This window comes from Anabas testudineus, chromosome 4, assembly GCF_900324465.2.
Source record: "Anabas testudineus chromosome 4, fAnaTes1.2, whole genome shotgun sequence".
In the NCBI taxonomy this organism is placed as follows: Eukaryota; Metazoa; Chordata; class Actinopteri; order Anabantiformes; family Anabantidae; genus Anabas; species Anabas testudineus.
Window position 1 is genome coordinate 14,778,674 of NC_046613.1, and position 18,299 is coordinate 14,796,972.

At 38.3% G+C, this 18,299-nt stretch overlaps 1 protein-coding gene across 1 annotated transcript; it reads right to left on the reverse strand.

Annotated features, from left to right (window-relative positions):
- Positions 1-7,179: 7,179 nt before the first annotated feature.
- LOC113151963 (cystathionine gamma-lyase-like) lies at positions 7,180-17,833 on the reverse strand. Its single transcript, XM_026344844.1, has 12 exons — positions 17,465-17,833; positions 16,477-16,558; positions 16,188-16,283; positions 15,887-15,996; positions 15,492-15,626; positions 15,320-15,377; positions 14,755-14,832; positions 12,964-13,116; positions 12,741-12,862; positions 11,969-12,021; positions 11,529-11,667; positions 7,180-7,892 (listed from the first exon to the last, which is right to left on the reverse strand). The coding sequence occupies exons 1-12, from the start codon at positions 17,636-17,638 to the stop codon at positions 7,875-7,877; spliced, it is 1,218 nt and encodes a 405-aa protein (XP_026200629.1). The 5' UTR covers positions 17,639-17,833; the 3' UTR covers positions 7,180-7,874.
- Positions 17,834-18,299: the final 466 nt, after the last annotated feature.

An 18,299-nucleotide genomic window follows, 5' to 3' on the forward strand; every position in this document is an offset into this window, starting at 1 on the left:
TTAACTGAGAAAGATTTTCAAAATCTCTGTGGAAAAAAAAAATCAATAAAAAGACAAGATAAATTTGAGCTGCTGATGTAGTCAGTGATCTGCCAAAGCTAGACTGTGATTACATTGGCTTTGAGTCAGTTTCATTACTCTAAGTGTTCCAAGTTAAAGACGTTTGATTAAAATATGATCTCCTTATTTGAGTTCAGTACTAAAAAGCTGTGTCACTGTTTGGACCATTTAGTAAAACCTTTCTCTGTCTGTTATAGTCAGTGCTGCAAGTGTTCATGGATTGGCCTTTTGTATTTGTAAAGATGCTTGTAATCCCCAGCCACAAACCGGTGAAATGACCCTCTGAAACAGGATGCTCTGCTGCTGCTTAAGTGAAACCTGAAACTCGAAATTTGAGGAAGAAGCTGTAGAAAGTGTCTTTCCTGTTAGTAGGCTCACTTTCCAAAGGTTTCATCACTTTCCTTCAAAGTGTTTCTCTGCTTTAAAATGGAAATATCAAGTTAGTTTACTCTTAATTCAGAAAAACATCTGATCATACAGCCTACACTATAGTCTATAATGCATTGGCTTCTGCTAATATTGTTAATGTTAGAAGGCAGCACTGCGAAAAAGTAGACTAATGAAATGTTTAAAAACATTTTTACACTGAAGCCTTGAACAGTGCAGCTAGAAAATGTAAGAAACAATTCGAGGCAGAAAAAAACAATCAATAACAGTCCTGTGTGCTGCAGATCTGGATCAGCAGGCATACACGACCGATGAAGGATAAGAAATATCAAGCTGAGGTATTCAGTGGCCTTACACTTGGTTGCACATGGATACCAAATAACAGGACAAATCTATATTTGGAAGGTCTCAGTAAAGATCGTTCAAACAGATATTCCACCAGGTCTAACATCTGCTACAGATTCACTTTGAGTAGGGATTCACACCATTATGATCTTCGTCAAACACTCTGCAACCTCTCGGCTCTTTATGGAAACACCTGCATTGATCATTAGGTGTGTTTCTACTACAATACCTGAAACACGTTCACTGCACTCAGCTCATCGTCACTTAAATATCTGTGTGACTTCTTAAACCAAGAGGCTGCACCAGTAAGGATTTAGTTGAGTTACATATGCAAGCACTTATTTTCCATTGGATATATTTATTTAAAGTGTATTACTTTGAAGAGCTCTGTTTGACATGAGTATTTCTTGTTCTTATGGACAATAACTGAATGGTAAAAACCTCCAATGAGAATTTGAATAATTTCTAAAGGAACTATACATTTACATATACATGTTCATCTTTAAATTTGTATCCTTCACATTTCTTTTATGATACTTACATTCACTCTCACTCTATTCATAATTCTTTATTGCACATTTGTGTTTTTATTACTATCAAACAAGCATAGCTTGTACTTTTTTTACATATTAATAATAATAATGTTGTGTGAACATGTAACAAATATAAAGCTTTTATTTATTCTGCATACTTACATCAGTTTCTTTAACAATCAGCAGAATTCTGCCCAAACAGACGTGCAAACATTACAATCCCTGCTTTTCAAGTTCCAAATGCCTCTTCAAGAGTGTATGCATTCATTTATATGTAGCTCAGAAATTGTCTAGGTTTTCTGTTTATTTTCATGATTTACTGTAGTAATGATGTATTGATGGAATCACATGGACGCACGTGATTTAGTCGTCACGTTCTCTGGAAAGCATCAGATAATTTTCTCCTTAATAACACCATCACAAAAGGACTGAATGTGTCTCTTGAAATATGTTTGTGCATCAGAGAAATTTTTAGAAACAGAACAAAAAGTCTTTTGATGATCTGGTACAATAGGTACAAGACCATCCTGACAAACAAAAAGCTGTTTCTTTGCCTTTAAGGTCTGGAAAATTAGAAGAAGCCTGCCTCAAATCTAATAGTTCTTACACACAAATGTTTGATGAAACACCCAAAATCCGGTTGTTGCATTTGTTGTAACTGATTAGTTTTAACATTAACATTGAATTGTTGTACTATGAAATGTCAGATGCATAAAATACAACTAATAGTTCCCAAAATACAACTTGAAGTCAACAATTCAGATTATAAATACAGTATACTACAAATATAATGACACTAACAGAGAAAAGAGTTTTTAAAAAAGAACAAGCGATAGAGTGTCATCGACAGTGAATAAGAGGCTTTATAAAGCTGCATTAGGGAGCTCAGGTCTCCGTTTGAGCATTATTGACTTGAACTTGATGACAGCAACAAAAACAGAGTCAGTGGACAGGGATATGAGCGGTTTTTAAACACTACATGTTGCCACATTTTGTACCATTTTCAGGTTTTAATGGTGATGATAGCAGAAATATGTTGTAGAATAAGTTGTCATTTATTTTCATAAATTATCTATAAGACACCCGGAGCTGTCATCTGGTTTAACAAAATAAAACAAAACACCAATCCTAGTGGTTGTGTTAGTGCTTTGTGTCAGGTAATGTGCTGATTTTTGGTTGTGAGACAGAACAGCTTGAGTGACGGACAGTCACACTCACCTGTCAGGATAGAAACTATGTAATGTGATGTTTTCTTACCCATAGGATGATGAATTTCTAGCAGCATAGAGAGGGAAACAAATGAAACCTCAGACTGAGATAGATGCAGACTGAGAGAGAAAGGAAGCTGCTCTGTACGACCTCTCAACAGCACAACACACCTCCGAGTGTGAATAAATGATACAATGCCTCACCTCCACAGGGTCAAGAGCATGGAAAACATTCTGCCGAGCTCAATGTGCAGACACATCCAGCTCCACCGTGTTCACACTGACATATTATTTGTCCACTCTGTAATCTGCTGGACTCCTGTTAGACCCCTTTCCCTCTGGGGAGCGGCACATATATATATAGCATATTGATGACGCTTTAGAAAGCTGCATGGATCCTATACGTCCAGCAGATGGAGCGTAATAATGAGAAACAAGTGGCATTTTCCAGTTCCATTGGAACATATTACTATGTGTGAACGGAGAGGATGTTTTATCATGCTGTGTTGGTGCAGACTTGAGTACAATAAATGCACACGAGCTGACCTTTGCATCACACTAGTGAGAGTAGCAATTGCCTCCATATCGCGTATCACTACAGTACAGCCTCACTGAAGTGTCTCTGTATACAGCATATATTATATATTATAAAGTAGCCTCGCTCCTTTTTGATTCAGAGCCACCAGGCTATGTTATAGCCCTGATTAATATCTACTGCAGAAAGGATGCAGACAGTTACAGGCAAAGCAGGAGCTCCGCATTAAACCCTTAAAAACACAAGGGTTTCTTCATACATTTCTAAATACCCTGAATCTGTAGTCACTCAGCACTATGTAGCACCGGCCCTATATTAAGATATTACCAGTAACAATATAATATAATTATATTATAATGCTATTATAATCCTAATAATAGTTATACTACAACCATACTGATAGAACTGGAGTTGCATCCAGGTAAGCATTATTTAACTGTCACAAGAGTAAAGTCTTCATCACCAGTGGTCTCAGGACTCTTCACTTCCATCAAAAACCTGTAATATTAAAGATATTGTTTATCTGCACATCATGTTGCTGTGTAACAGTAAAGTAGAGTAGTTCATAACGGTGTGTGTGGAATGCTAAGGAGCTTAATGCTTAATGGAATTATTTCAATGGTGTAGACTGAATGTACTATAAACATTTAAGATTTGAATCTAGTAAAGATTGACATTTAAAGAAAGAAGGCATTCCATCAGGATGATTAATATGCTGGTGAGAGTTAACGGTATTATGCAGGGAGTCCGATTTTTGAAATATGGTGTTAAAACACGTGTTTCAGCCATTTGATGATTTCTCCTGCTTTAATGGATTTTACGTTTGAACATCATTATTTATAATGGCAGCAGAGTTTGGCAGCATTAATCATCTACCATCCCTGAGTCATGTTACAGAGAATCAACTGAATTTTCCTCCCAAAAGAAGGTCTATTTTCAGACAACCAACCTCCCTTACAGTTACGTTGTGTGTAAGATCAACAACTACTGCTGTAGCTGCTGTCTCTGGATTTCCCAGAACGGCAGCAAAATTGACATTATTCAAAATCAATACAGGAGTAATTATGTCCTTTCCTTTTTCAAGGCAGAGTGGTTAACAGAAGAATGAAACCTTTCAGACATGTAGTTCAAATTTGTTGTATACCTGACACTCGCGATTTGATTTCAGTGAGGCGTCTTTATCTAGCCCTAAAAACAGATATGTTTTTAACATTGCAGTGATTTTCACTTATTTTCTTTTGGACTCTTAAAAGTGAATGAAGAGCTGAATCACCCTTAATACAAAATGTACAGCACCGATAGGATCATTCTTTAAACTAGTGGAGAATAACCAGTGGAAATTGTGTCTATTTCCTTTATGTTTTCAGGTTCCAAGAGTGTCTGACAAAGAGTGTCACAGCTGGCAGGGCTGATATTTAAAAGCTGCATGTTATAAAAATGAGGTGTCTTATACAGTGTGGTATACATGACACTGTACATGAGGTTTAATAATCTAAAGGTCAGCTACACCATTTTGTTTGGTTCATTCGATTGTCGGATTCGATCCACTTCATCTGTATGCTCTAATATTCAGGATTGAGACGTCGTTTAAACACTCACTTTTTCTGTCTTAGCTCATGTTTCAGAACAATGACTCCATCCAAACTTCCAAAATTCTGCCTACAAGAACCTTTAAATCTCACAAACGATCATTATACGCTGTTTATTTAATTTGTACTTAAAGTGTAAGAGCAGTGAGAGAAAAAAACAACAGTTTTTAACGTGGTATGTTTCACCAGTTTTTCAAAAGCAGGACTCACCCCTTCTTCACTCCTCTCATCTCTTAGGTATGTTTTACTGACATAATGCTCACAGATCGTCGTGAATGTCATGTATGAGCTGCTTAGATGTGATAGTGTGCAGATGGCCTCCACTGAGCTATGTGATCAGGGACTTTTATTCAAGGATGTGCTCTCCAAAAAAGCCTCTGGATTACTGAAAAGAGGTCACAAACACTAAAAACCTGACATGAATACTAATGTTTTCTAAGTAAGTCCAACCAAACCCTCAGATCCCACCACTTAAGTCACGGCTGCATCGCCACCCTTACTTGTGATGGAGAGTCTACACCAGGCATGTTTACATATAAACCCATCACTTCACTTGAATACAGTGCCTATAAAAAGTGTTCACCCCATTGGATGTTTTATCCTTTCATTGACATTATAAAGTTGGTGACTTTGACAAAAAGATTTCAGAAAAATACTTCATTAATGTCAAAGTGAAAACAGATTTCTACAAAGTAATGTCAATTAAATAAAAATATATAAGGTGAAATCAGTGTTTGGATTAATATTCACCCCCTTCAAAATGACTGACTTAATCCAACAGAGGTTGATATTTGGTGCAAGTAGTCCCACAATAAGTCAAATGGGGATCACCTGAGTGCAGTGAATGCGTCTCAAGTGATTGCAGTATAAAGAAACTTGTGTCTGGAAGGAGTTTTCAGTATTCCTGGCTACCATTACACCATGAAGACAAAAGAACACTCCCAGCAACTCTGACAACAGGTCACTGGAAAGCATAAGTCAGGGGATGGATACAAAAAAAATATCCAAGGCGCTGAACATCCCCTGGAGTTCAGTGAAATCCATCATGAAGAAATGGAAGGAATATGGCACATGTCTAAATCTGCCTAGAACAGGTCATCAACACAAACTGAGTGACCATGCAAGGGGGAGACTAGAGAGGGAGGCCACTAACACACGATGACGACTCTGAGGGAGTTAGAAGCTTCAACACCTGAACAACAACTGTTGCCTGGTCCTTCACCAGTCAAAGCTTTATGGCAGGGAGAAAGCCACTGTGGAAAAAACTCATGTTAAATCACGAATTGAGTTTCGCCAATAGGCATATGAAAGACTCCATGGTCCAGTGGAAGAGGGTTCTTTGGTCTGATAAGACCAAAATGGTGCTTTTTGTCCATCAGACAAGACGCTATGTTTGGCGCACACCAAACACTGCATCTCCACTGTGAAACACGGTGGTGGCAGCATCATGCTGTGGGGATGCTACTTGGCAGCCGGCCCTGGAGGGATTGTTAAGGTAGAGCGTAAGATGAATGCAGCAAAATATAGGACAATCCTGGAGGACAATCCTATTCAGTCATTAAGACAAGTACGGCTTCGGAGAAGAGTTGCTTTCCAGCAAGACAATAACCCGAAGCATACAGCGAAAGCTACACAGTAATAGTTTACCGACAGCAAGGTGAATGTTCTGGAGTGGGTGAGTCAAAGCCCAGACCTCAATCCAATAGAGAATTTGTGGGTGAACTTGAAAAGGGCTGTTCACACCCGATCCCCACGCAACCTGAATAAGCTTGAGCAGTTTTGCAAAGAAGAATGGCAAAACATTCCAGTCTCCTAAGCCTAATTGAGACTTATCTTCACAGACTATGCTGTGATTGCAGCCAAAGGTTCATCTACTAAATACTGATCTAAAGGGGGTGAATATTAATGCAAACACTGATTTCACCTAATATTTTTTTAAGTTAATTGACATTACTTTGTAGAAACCTGTTTTCACTTTGACATTAATGAGATATTTATCTGAAATCTTTTTGTCAAAGTCGCCATTTTACTGACCTGGACTGATTTATAATGTCAATAAAAGAATGAAACATCCAAGGGGCTGAATACTTTTTATAGGCGCTATATCTACAACCTAACTGGACACAGCAGGTTTGTGATGAGGCAGTGTGGTGTTTACACTGAGGTAGTAGAGCTCACTCAAAATCTCACTGGCTGATGCAGAAGCCCTCAGAGATGCAAAATCCATTACATGGTTGTAGGTAACAAGAAATTAAAGTTCCCATGAACCAAAGCCAGCTGATCCTCGGTCTTTGCAGAGAACCCAAACATTTAGTTTCCCCGTGGAAATGTTGGTTTAGTCATTAGGGCAGCAGCTAGCTCATTTGATCCATCAGCTAAACCCCCAGTGTGCAGCCCACCACTATCCAGGCTATAATAAATGTGGTGTAATCGACTCACTATGGTTACTGATGCTGAACTCACAATTACAGCACTCGTGTTTCTATGGCAGGATGTCTGAGAGGAAGTAAGTGACACAGAGATTTATACTTCAGACTGATTTTAATGGACTTGTCTGTTCCAGATGAACCGTGCTCTTGAGCAGTGATGGGGTACCAAACACTATCTAATTTAGTGATTAATGTCCTGATAATTGATAAAACAGGAGTAAAAGATTGCTCGTTTCTTCTTCACAGTGTATATATTAGTTTGAGCTGATGCTGACAGAAAGACAGAAAATAATTTTGACTTTTGGAAATCAGGTGACAGGATTAGTTCATGTAAAATGTGACTGGTTAGTCTGACTGATGAGAATTCATACATCAGTGTATCTGGGACATGTTTGAAAAGGGAAATTGTCCCATTTAAAAATAGAAAATATGAGAAATTATTATTGCAGATGAGAACTGTAGAGTTACAGACTAATAGTCAGTGGTGTAAAGCAAATGTATACAGAAAATGTGTTTTTTCCTGCAGAAATGTATCTTGTATTTGTCTTGACTAAATAGGACTGTGTCCCATTAAAACCTTCCAAAGAAGAACAAAACATACAGTAAAAAAAAAAAAAAAAAAAAGATAAACAAGTTAGTTTCAATCAGTTTCACATGATTCTAGAAAAACTGTCAGTACAAAACTATTGTTATTTATTCACAAATTGTATAGTATATATGCATTGGTGTTGATCTATGATTCGAAACTTCAGTTACCCCCTCGGTCTTCAAAATGTCCCAAAGGCATTTCAATCCATCTCTGGATGCTATTAAAGACAGCAGAAAAAGAGAAATAGATCAATGACATTGCTATTGGTAAAGTACACATGTCAGAAGCAGAAGACACACAAGGTTATAGTTAATGACACACTACTTTTTATCTGAAATAAAACATTATCTTGGAGCCAAAAAGTGGTACAATGCATATAATAGTTCTCTTCTGCCTGATGAGCTAAGGCAGGATGCCAAAACGTCTGCCATAATACACGTCAACAGCAGATTAATAGAGCTCTCACCGTAGGAAAAAGTTCAATAAAGCACCATGCAGACAGCATTTAGCATAAAATACATCCACAGAGTCCAAATTATAACCCAACAGTGATGTTTGTGGCTCAAAACCAACGTTAGGATGAGGACATCTGACTGGAAATTTAAACGCCTGCCCCAGTATGACCTGACATCGCATCCAATCTAACACATCACCCATCAAAGGAGCATTTTCCCAGGACCACAGACAATGATTAGAGATATTTGTCTCATTTTAATTTCCATTTGCTACAGATGAGCAGTAGAGGGATTAGGATACATTATCTGAATCCTGAGGAGAAGAGGTGCAGGCTGCCCTCCAGGATACGGTTTTATGAGGTGACAAAACAGGTTCTGGCAAAAATATATTTCCTACTGATGACAGTGCAGTTAGTAGGTGGGAATTAGTGGTGAATCTGACAAAATGAGCACAATAGAGCTCAGTAAATGCAGTTTTATTTAATTAAATCTCAACCAAATCTGGTCTTCATATGTTAAAACATATTTTTAAATTAACAAACGCACTTAGCACAAATATAAAATACAAAGGGGCCTCTTTCCACAGTGGTCGGAAAACCTCAAAGTCAGATTAATAACCTCAGCTGCAATGCCAACTTGGAGTGAAAGACGGAGAGTAATAAAAGCTAAGATGTGGACGCCATTTGTTTAAGGAAAATAGCAAAAAACTGCAGATGTCTGGATGAGCTATGCCAGATCTGAGCGGCAATGGTGCACGGCACAGAAGTGAGAAAAGCAGAAACTGAGTAATGAAGTTGAAAGGATTTTAGGGACACTGCAGTGCTTCTGATGATCCATCTGTGTCTCATGAGCATAAATACTTCCATTATTATTTCCATTATAAAATCTTAGCAACAAATCTTTTTTTTCCCCAATAAATCAACTTCAAGTATTTTTACCTGAATATTTGAGTGTGTTTGTGTGAATCTATTTATATCTTCCAAACTTTAACAAGCTAAACCAAATGTGAAAAGGTGATTACATATAAACAGATTGTCAGGGATTTGTTTACCAAGGTCCAATGGAGGAAAATCCCCAGTCGACTCTGTTGAAAGAGGGCTGCCCTAGACTACAGCACCCATACAAAATCCTCATAGTGAGTGATGGATCTGGTCAGGAATCAGGAGAGAGAGGGTCTTGATATGCCAACGTGCCTGGCAAGTGCACAGCATTAAACCGCTGCATGCTGCATTAACTCATACCAGGTCTGCAACCCTTCCTGGCCTGGCTCTCCCTAAATGTTCCCAAGATAATTACCACTTTGTCTCTAGGCCTGATTTGTCTTCATTTTTGACAGACCTTATTTGGAACTGTGCGGAACAAATGGCATAAGCTTGCTTGTTCTCAACTCTCAACATAGGAACAGATTTTTAGATTTTGTAAACTTAAATGTATTAAAATGCTGAACCCTAGTGCCGGTTGTCCTTTACATGATATCTTACACAGCTCTGAGATGAGACAGACCTGTGTACACAGAGCCATTGCTCCATTCATCCTTTGATTAATCATTACCAAGGCACATGTGACATCTGAATCCCCTTCACAACATTTAGCCCATAAAACTGAAAGTGAGCAGTGGATGAGTGTGGTGCATTAAATAGCAATAAAACTGAATGATATTCTCCGTTAGGCAGTTTTTATATTTAGTGTCAAAAACAGATATTTACATGTGTACTTCATGTCCACTGAAGGCTGTTTATATTAAATTAATGTTGTGTCTTCTCTTTACAAACAGTGTGATATCATGCTAGCTCATCCATTGACATTTTCAACTTCCACAAATAGTGCAACTTTCTGGAAAACAGTGGATTTGTGTTACTTCTATTTAGTAAGTAATCAGACTATGTTTTGGAACTGCAGTACCCATAATCAGAACTTGTTAGAGCTGCAAGAATCATCATTAGATATCCATCAGTCTGCAGATATACACACATTGTCTATAAATGGAGGAGAGTTGGTAACGTAGCTGCTCTCTGTAGAAGTGGACACCAAGCTAATGATTCCAAAGGCACAACATAGAATACTCAATGAGATTTAAAAAGCCCCAAGTAAAAACCTCTTAAAAGAATCAGTGGAGGTGTGTTAAAGAGTCTACCATATGCAAATCATTGCACATTGTTGAACAGAGCATAGCGTTCCTCTGTGGCAGGACACCACAGAGGAATTTTGCCAAGCAGCACCTTGACTGTCCACAACAGTAAAATAAAACGATAATCCCAAAAGTGATCATGGTGGGGGGAACATCATGTTATGGGTCTGCTTGGCTTTGGCTTGGCAATTACCTAATTTATCAAGTAGCAGGATAATGTCAGGGAGACTGTCAACTCAGTAGAATCTGGGTGACGAAACAGGACTATAGCCCTAAAGATCAAAGTTAAAACGTTTTAAGACCTAAACTTAACCCAACACGGATGCTGTGGAATGACCTCTATAAAGATGTTCACATATGATGTCCTAAGTATATGGTTGAGTTGATAGTTTATAATTGTTTGGATGTATTTAGCTTACACACTTATTGTTTGTCCATGTCAATTATAGAAAGATCAGATGGCAAATGACTGATGACCAATTAACACAGAAAACCAAACGAGTACAGTTCTTTTATTTGTGACAAGTCAAATGTTCCTGTGAGAAATGGCAGCTAGTAGGAGCTTAACTCTGTAGTGTCACAGAACAAATACAGGCAGGAAGAATTTGCACAGTGTCTATGCTCACTGTGGAGAGCTTTATAAGTCCGAGTGCTGGGTGTGATGTCAAGTAAACATGATCCAGTGTGTTCGGTGGGCTGAAGCACAACCATCAGCAACCACAAGTAAAATGATTTTATCTGTTTCAGCACGGATGCAGGGACTTAGCAGTTCATATCTGTCAATCACTGACAACCTTAAATCAGTTTTTTGGTTTGTTCTCAGAAAAATCATGACCAACTGATGCTTTTTTTATCCAAAACTGTCAGTGTTGCTTCTGAATCTAAACTGAATTGGAGCTGACTGGCAGCTGTCACCACGACACACGCTGAAACTTAACACAGCCTGACACACACTTATTTAGCAGAGAGCCTGAAAATGGTTCTTTAAAACAGCCATTAAAAAAAACACAGTGCTGAACAGCACCAACGTTCACAATTCTGAGTCTAAGACCCCTCTAACACTACTTGGTTGTTCTGTAGGTTTTTTCTGTCAAGTTAAAACTTAGAAAAACATCATTTCTAACTAATTGAGATGCAGCAGTATCTCTTACTGACAGAGATGAGAACGTTTTCACTTTCCTACAAACTAATTGATTTGTGTTGATCAATTAATATTGGTCTAATTAAATTTTTAATGACTCAGCAAGAGCGTTGGATGTCTGATACTTACAGCAGCAGCCAGTGCTTGTTGCAGATCTTCAATGATGTCAGCCTCATCCTCCAGTCCCACAGACAGTCTGATGAGCGTATCAGTGATCCCCAGCTCTTTCCTCTCTTTTTCTGGCACTGATACATGGGTCATAATCGCCCTACATATGACAGAGGACAGAGACACTTAGATATGGAGGCAACACTGAATAAAACATCCTGATACCTTAACAGACATTACAGCTAATGGAAATAAACTCTTTTAGTTAAAGTCAGTCTGGAGCACTTTAAGGATTCTTCTTCATCTCTTCTGCCACCTTGTGGTGTTATTTTTTACATTACAGCTTAAGGTGCAGTAAATACACGTTTTTAGTGTTTAGACATGTTAAATGCCAAAAAGCTACACTGTACTAAAATAACTTATAATAAATTATAATAATAAATTTTTCCAGGGTGACTTACGGAATCCCCGCTAAACTTTCATTACCTCCGAGACTGCCAGCTAGCAGAAACAGCTGAAATAAGAAGAAAACAAATTACTTGAAGTGAAACACAGTGTTTGACATAGGTTAAAATAGTAACAAGAACAGAATGAATCAAGACACTAAAGGAGGTTAAGTAGCTAAGTACATATACTAATTAAGCCACTTTAACATTCTTGCTGTTATTTTGTGGTTTGGATCATCTTCAGACACGGCAGCAGTGAACATAAGGTCATTTACAGAACAACAGAATCTGGTCTTCTTGTGACAACATGAGCAAATTATTATTATTATTATTATTATTATTATTATTATTATTATTATTATTATTATTATTATTATTATTATTATCAGACCTGGTTCAGTTAAATAAAATGCTGTTAATTTTTTTATTTCAGACACAAGTTGAAGTGTGACTATTACATCTACTCACACACACCTTCCATTGTCCATCTTACAAGCTTATCAGCCTGAAACATAAATTAGAGGTCTCCTACCAACTTTCCCCAGTCTGAAGAAGCTACTTGGATGATTAGGGAAACATTTCACTACTTTAACATTAGCTTTTAACATAAAGATTAAATGTCTTGCCGTAGTACACCATAGTACCTTTATTTTCCTTCTCTAGCCCTGTTAGTCTGGAAATCTGATCCAATAACTTGCATAATCCCTAACATCATCCCCTCCTTTTAAATACAAAGCCTAACACACAGTTTAGATCAAATAAAAATAAGTAATTTGTCCCAAATTACTTTAAGGCTTTTGAGGAAGGTGGTGGCGTGTTCAAGTTTCCCCTTAATGTAGAAGGAAATCATTCCCGGACATCCGGTGCATTGTCTCTTCACCACTTCATGCTGAGGATGAGAGGGCAGACCTGTATTAATGGAAACATGGAGGAAAAAATACAGTCAGATATACAAATCAATTTTACACTTTGTTACTCTAAAGAATATGTTGGTGTGATATGAGTCTTACCTGGGAAGATGACGCGCTCCACCCGTGAGTTGGCCTCCAGAAACTTGGCAGCAGCCAACGCGTTCTTAAAGTGCCGCTCCATCCGCAGGTGTAGCATCTTCAGTCCACGGTTGCATAAGAAACAGTCAAAGGGGGATGGCACACCTCCCAGTGCTGAACCAATACAGAGGGGAAAAAAACCTTACTCCAAACCATCCAAAAATCCAGATCAGACAATAACAAAGGCAGAAATAAACAGTTCCTCATCAAAAGGCTGTAAATGGTTTCAGCAGTTTTAAATCTCATTGACCATGTTTTACCTGTTAATAAGTAAATTTATATAATCTTCTTCTTCTTTCGGCTTTTCCCATCAGGGGTCGCCACAGCGAATCATCCTTTTCCACCTAAATCTATCATGAACATCTTCTACCCTAACATTAGCCAACCTCATGTCCTCTGTTATAACATCCATATATCTCCTCTTTGGTCGTCCTCTTGCCCTCCTGCCTGGCAGCTCCATCTCCAACATCCTTCTACCAATATACTCACTATCCCTCCTCTGAACATGTCCGAACCATCTCAGTCTGGCCTCTCTGACTTTGTCGCTAACACAGGCAACGTGAGCCGTCCCTCTGTTGTACTCGTTCCTTATTCTGTCTAACTTCCTAAAGAGAACCTCAACATCTTCATCTCTGCTACCTCCATCTCAGCCTCTTGTCTCTTTCTCACTGCTACCGTCTCTAACCCATAGAGCAGAGCTGGTCTCACCACTGTCTTGTACACCTTTCCTTTGAGTCTTGCTGACACTCTTTTGTCACACAACACTCCTGACACTTTCCTCCACCCGCTCCAACCCGCCTGCACTCTCCTCTTCACCTCTTTTCCACACTCTCCATCACACTGAACTGTTGACCCCAAGTACTTAAACTCCTGCACCTTCTTCACCTCAGCCCCCTGTAACCTAACATTTCTACCTTGATCCCTCTCGTTTAGACACATGTATTCTGTCTTACTACGACTGACCTTCATGCCTCTTCTTTCCAGAGCAAACCTCCACCTTTCCAGCTGTTCCTCCACCTGCTCTCTACTCTCACTGCAAATCACAATGTCATCCGCAAACATCATTGTCCAGGGAGATTCCTGTCTGACCTCATCTGTCAGCCTGTCCATCAACATAGCAAACAAGAAGGGACTCAAAGCTGATCCTTGGTGTAGTCCCACCTCCACCTTGAACTCCTCTGTCTGACCTACAGCACATCTCACCACCGTCATACTTCTCTCATACATGTCCTGAACTAGTCTGACGTACTTCTCTGCCACTCCCGACGACCTCATACAGTACCACAGCTCCTCCCTGCTGCTCACAAATCTCCACCTTCTTCCTAAGCCTGGCTTCCACTACTCTTTCCCACAGCTTCATTGTGTGGCTCATCAACTTTATTCCTCTAAGTAAATTTGTATGATATAACGTTTTAATAACATATTTGGAAAAATCTATTCCAGATTTGTTTGACAAATTCTCAAACATGAAAAAAGTCAAATGTGGAACAAAAACAGCAATTGGTAAAGGTGGAGCTGACTTTTTAGTCCATAAATAACACATAAACCTGTAAACACTATGTAATGACTAATGCTGTTCAAATAACTGTAGAGGAGTTAAAGTATAATATTTTTTCTTTGACTCGTAAAAATAAAAGTAGCATGAAAATGAAATACTCCAGTGAAGTACACATACCTCAAAATTGTAATTAACCACAGTACTTACATAAATGTATTTAGTTACCTACCACCTCTGAATTTAAGTGTACTCACCGTTTTGCAGAAACTTCAGGCGCTCGTACAGATCATCCCGGTTCACTGAGACCAGACCCATTAACACATCACTGTGACCTGCAAGTTAAATGACAGGAATAAAAGTTGACTAAAGTATACTACAGGTTTTGATTATACAGAAAATAAACACTACTTAATAATATAATTTTAATTATAATAAAAAAAACATGTTTGAGAACTAAGCTGCATTATAATCTTGTTATTTCAATAAAAATAGAAAGAATGTTTTATTAGGAAAACAACACAAATGTGTTATGAATAGATTTGGTAGAGAACATCACCAATGATGTTTACATGTTTTAACATAACCTGACATTACACATTTTTATTTATATTTACTGTATCATTCAGAATGACTTGTTTGCATTTCAGTGCCATTAAATCTTTCATTATGACTCTAGCTGACTGCTCCCGCCTGTTCACTCACCTGCTTTTTGTCCAATACGACCTACAGACATAAACTTACTGACTTTTTCATTTAGACAGAATTTATTATTATATTTATTTATTATTTTAGTGAAACAGGAAAATGTAGATGACCTACCATTCATGTATTTGGTGGCTGAATACATGCAGATATCAGCCCCTAAAGCCAAGGGGCGCTATGAGCGTGCAAGACAAACACGAGTTAATCATTCAGTGACGTGGTTCCACATCAACTATAATTTGAATTTAAAATCAGAAGAGCATGAAATTATCTCATCTGTCACTTTCACCTGGAAATAGGCAGTCATGAAGGTGTTGTCAAAAACCACCACTGTGTCTTTGTTGTGCTCGTGGACCAAGTCAGCACAGGCCTGGATGTCAACAACCTTCATTGTTGGGTTGCTGGGCGTCTCAATCCACACCAGCTACACAAGGAAAGAGAATTATGACAATTCACTGTATCAGTATGTTCAAAAGAAGAAATAAAAGATGTTTCAATGAAACAAGTTACAATGACAAAAGCCAAGAGACAAGTCATCATCACAAAGACCAAAAACGCACCAAGTACGAACACAGCACAGGATAAAAGGAAAGTTTGACTCAGCATGGCAACTTTAATAGAACTGTAACTGAATTAATGTCTATAAAACACAACAAAGTATTAAGTCTTTATTCTTTGACTTACTTTAGTGTTGGCCTTCAGTGCAGCTTTCAGCAAATTGAGTTTTGAACAATCCACCAAAGACACATCCAGGCCAAATTCTACAGCAATTCTTTGGAAGTAACAGTTTGTACCTTTCAATAAAAAGTGAAACTTCCTTCAGATTTGGAAAAATTACCCCTCCTCATTTTCAGCTTTCACTCTAACCCTAACCCTAACCATTTTTGTATAATTAATGCTAACAGTGGGCATCATGTGCCAAAAAAACAACACTTGGTTGTCTGATTTAGTTCTACTGAAATGCTCAGACTGTGAGGTGTCTCACCTCTATTCACATCGTCCATGATGATGATCCCTTCACCTGCCTTGAGCAGGTGAGTGATGGTCACTGCTGCTGCCATCCCTGAGGCAAAAGCGACACCTGAAGGAGCAAATCACAAGTGCTGAATAGACTAAAAATCTTGCGAAAAGTAATGTCTTATTATTTTCTAATGATTAATCTTGAACATTTGAATCATTTACTTGTTTACTGCAGTGTTGTCAAATATTTCCAGTTTCAATGGAAAACACATGTTGTAACTACATGAAGGTCTAATACAAACAGTTTTACTTACAGTACTTTGCGTCATCCAGAGCTGCCACAGCCTTCTCCAGACAGTTTCTTGTAGGATTTCCACTTCTACTATATTCAAATCCCTACATACAAAACCTTTGTCAAAGAAGTTACCCAAACACGCATGTGCATCAGGAGATTTTGTTTTTTTGCATCATAACAATCTTACATAAGTACCTAAGATTTATATAAGTATCAAAGCCACAATCACAAACTGGTAACACACAGTTTGTCTTTATGTGGATCATCTGTTCAGAACTTGTTTTATGGATGAAAACTGTTCCAAGTTTTTTATGTTGTTTAAAGGAACACGTGGGGTTAGTGGTGAAGCAGATAAGCTTAATTTAATTACACTGTTCATGTTATACAACTTCACAGTTGTTTGAATAAGTATCATCTGATCAAAGAGCAGCTAGTATTGTAAAAAAAATTAAACAGGTAGCTTTGGCCTCCAGTACTATTGTGAGTTATGTTGCAGTTACTTTTGAACAGGATATTTCTGTTATGTATGTATTAAAGAAATCTATAGAAATGCCTTCTTCCACTTGAAGAGGATTGTTATAATATGGACATTGTGTCTCAAAGTGATGCTGAAGAACTACTTCATGCACATATAGGTTACTTCTAGAGTAGACTGTAATTCACTATTGATAGGATGTCCCGATAGCTCCCTAAAATGTCTCCATCTCATCCAAAACGCTGCAGACAGAATTAGCAAGAGTTTAAAATATAGTGTTAACTTTTCATACAGTAATACGTTTGGAAATGTGATGCAGTAATAGTAGTCTATTACTAAAACCTGGAGCTTGGACAGAGTGGAGATACTTAACTAATAAGTACTTAACAACACTTCTTCTGATTAATAGCTGTGAAATATATAAAAGTCATGTGTGTCCTTTTGGCAGAAGCTTTAATTAGTTTAATTTGTGCTGGCTCACTATGTGCACAGCAGCTTCCATAAATAACCGAGTCTTGTAACATGTACTCACGGTGTGATTTCCAGGTCCGTGCTGCTTGAACGTGGTGGACAGAGAAATCGGCGGCACCACAGCCATCGATTTCCATTGTTCCGGCTCCTGACCGACGTGGATCGCTTTAGTAGCGAACGATTTGAAAGGCGTGCAGAAGCCGCTCTGCTCCTCTGGGCTGTGATTTTGATCCATTTCAATTTCTCTCTACAAAAAGCACAGTGACAGACTGAGGAGGAGTGAGAATCACCGCTGCACGGTGAAGCCATTTAACAGACAGGTGCGCTGCACCGCCTCAGCCAATCAGCGCTCAGCATTAGCCAGACGTCGGCTCTGATTGGCTGTTGAAAGGGGGCGTTTCGCCCGACCGACCACGTTGTTTTGGTTTGTGAGTTTTAAATGCTTTTGTTTAATTTGTATTAAATAAAAAGACTAAGACTGTGAGATCAGTAAGTGAGCTAACCACAAACAGTTTGTGGTGATCTAGTTGACCTCTGACCTTAAACCCCTTAACCAGATCACATCAAGTTGAATGTCATGAGTTTAGACGTGATGGTGTGCAGATGACCTCCAGGGAGTGGTTAGTTTCTTTTCCTTCTGATGCAGGATGCTAAACATTTTTCTAACAGTAAGTGTGGTTGTATATTAAAAGTGATGTATCAATGAATGAAGTGTAATTACACAGTCTTATCTGCAACATAAACACTTGAAATCTGACATAGCTGCAATGTAACTCATCCTGATTTCACTAAGCTGAGTAATCAGGGACTTTTATTCTTCAAAAAAGGCTCTGTATTACTGAAAAGAGGTGGCAACACTAAAAACCTGACATGAATACTAATGTTTTCTAAGTCTA

Excerpts from the sequence above, each read along its gene's own strand:
- LOC113151963 (XM_026344844.1), bottom strand. The coding sequence starts at position 17,638 with ATGGATCAAAATCACAGCCCAGAGGAGCAGAGCGGCTTCTGCACGCCT. Across the intron at positions 14,833-15,319 it reads AGCCACCAAATACATGAATG|GTCACAGTGATGTGTTAATG; the intron begins GTAGGTCATCTA and ends TTTAACTTGCAG. Across the intron at positions 13,117-14,754 it reads CCTGAAGTTTCTGCAAAACG|CACTGGGAGGTGTGCCATCC; the intron begins GTGAGTACACTT and ends GTATTGGTTCAG.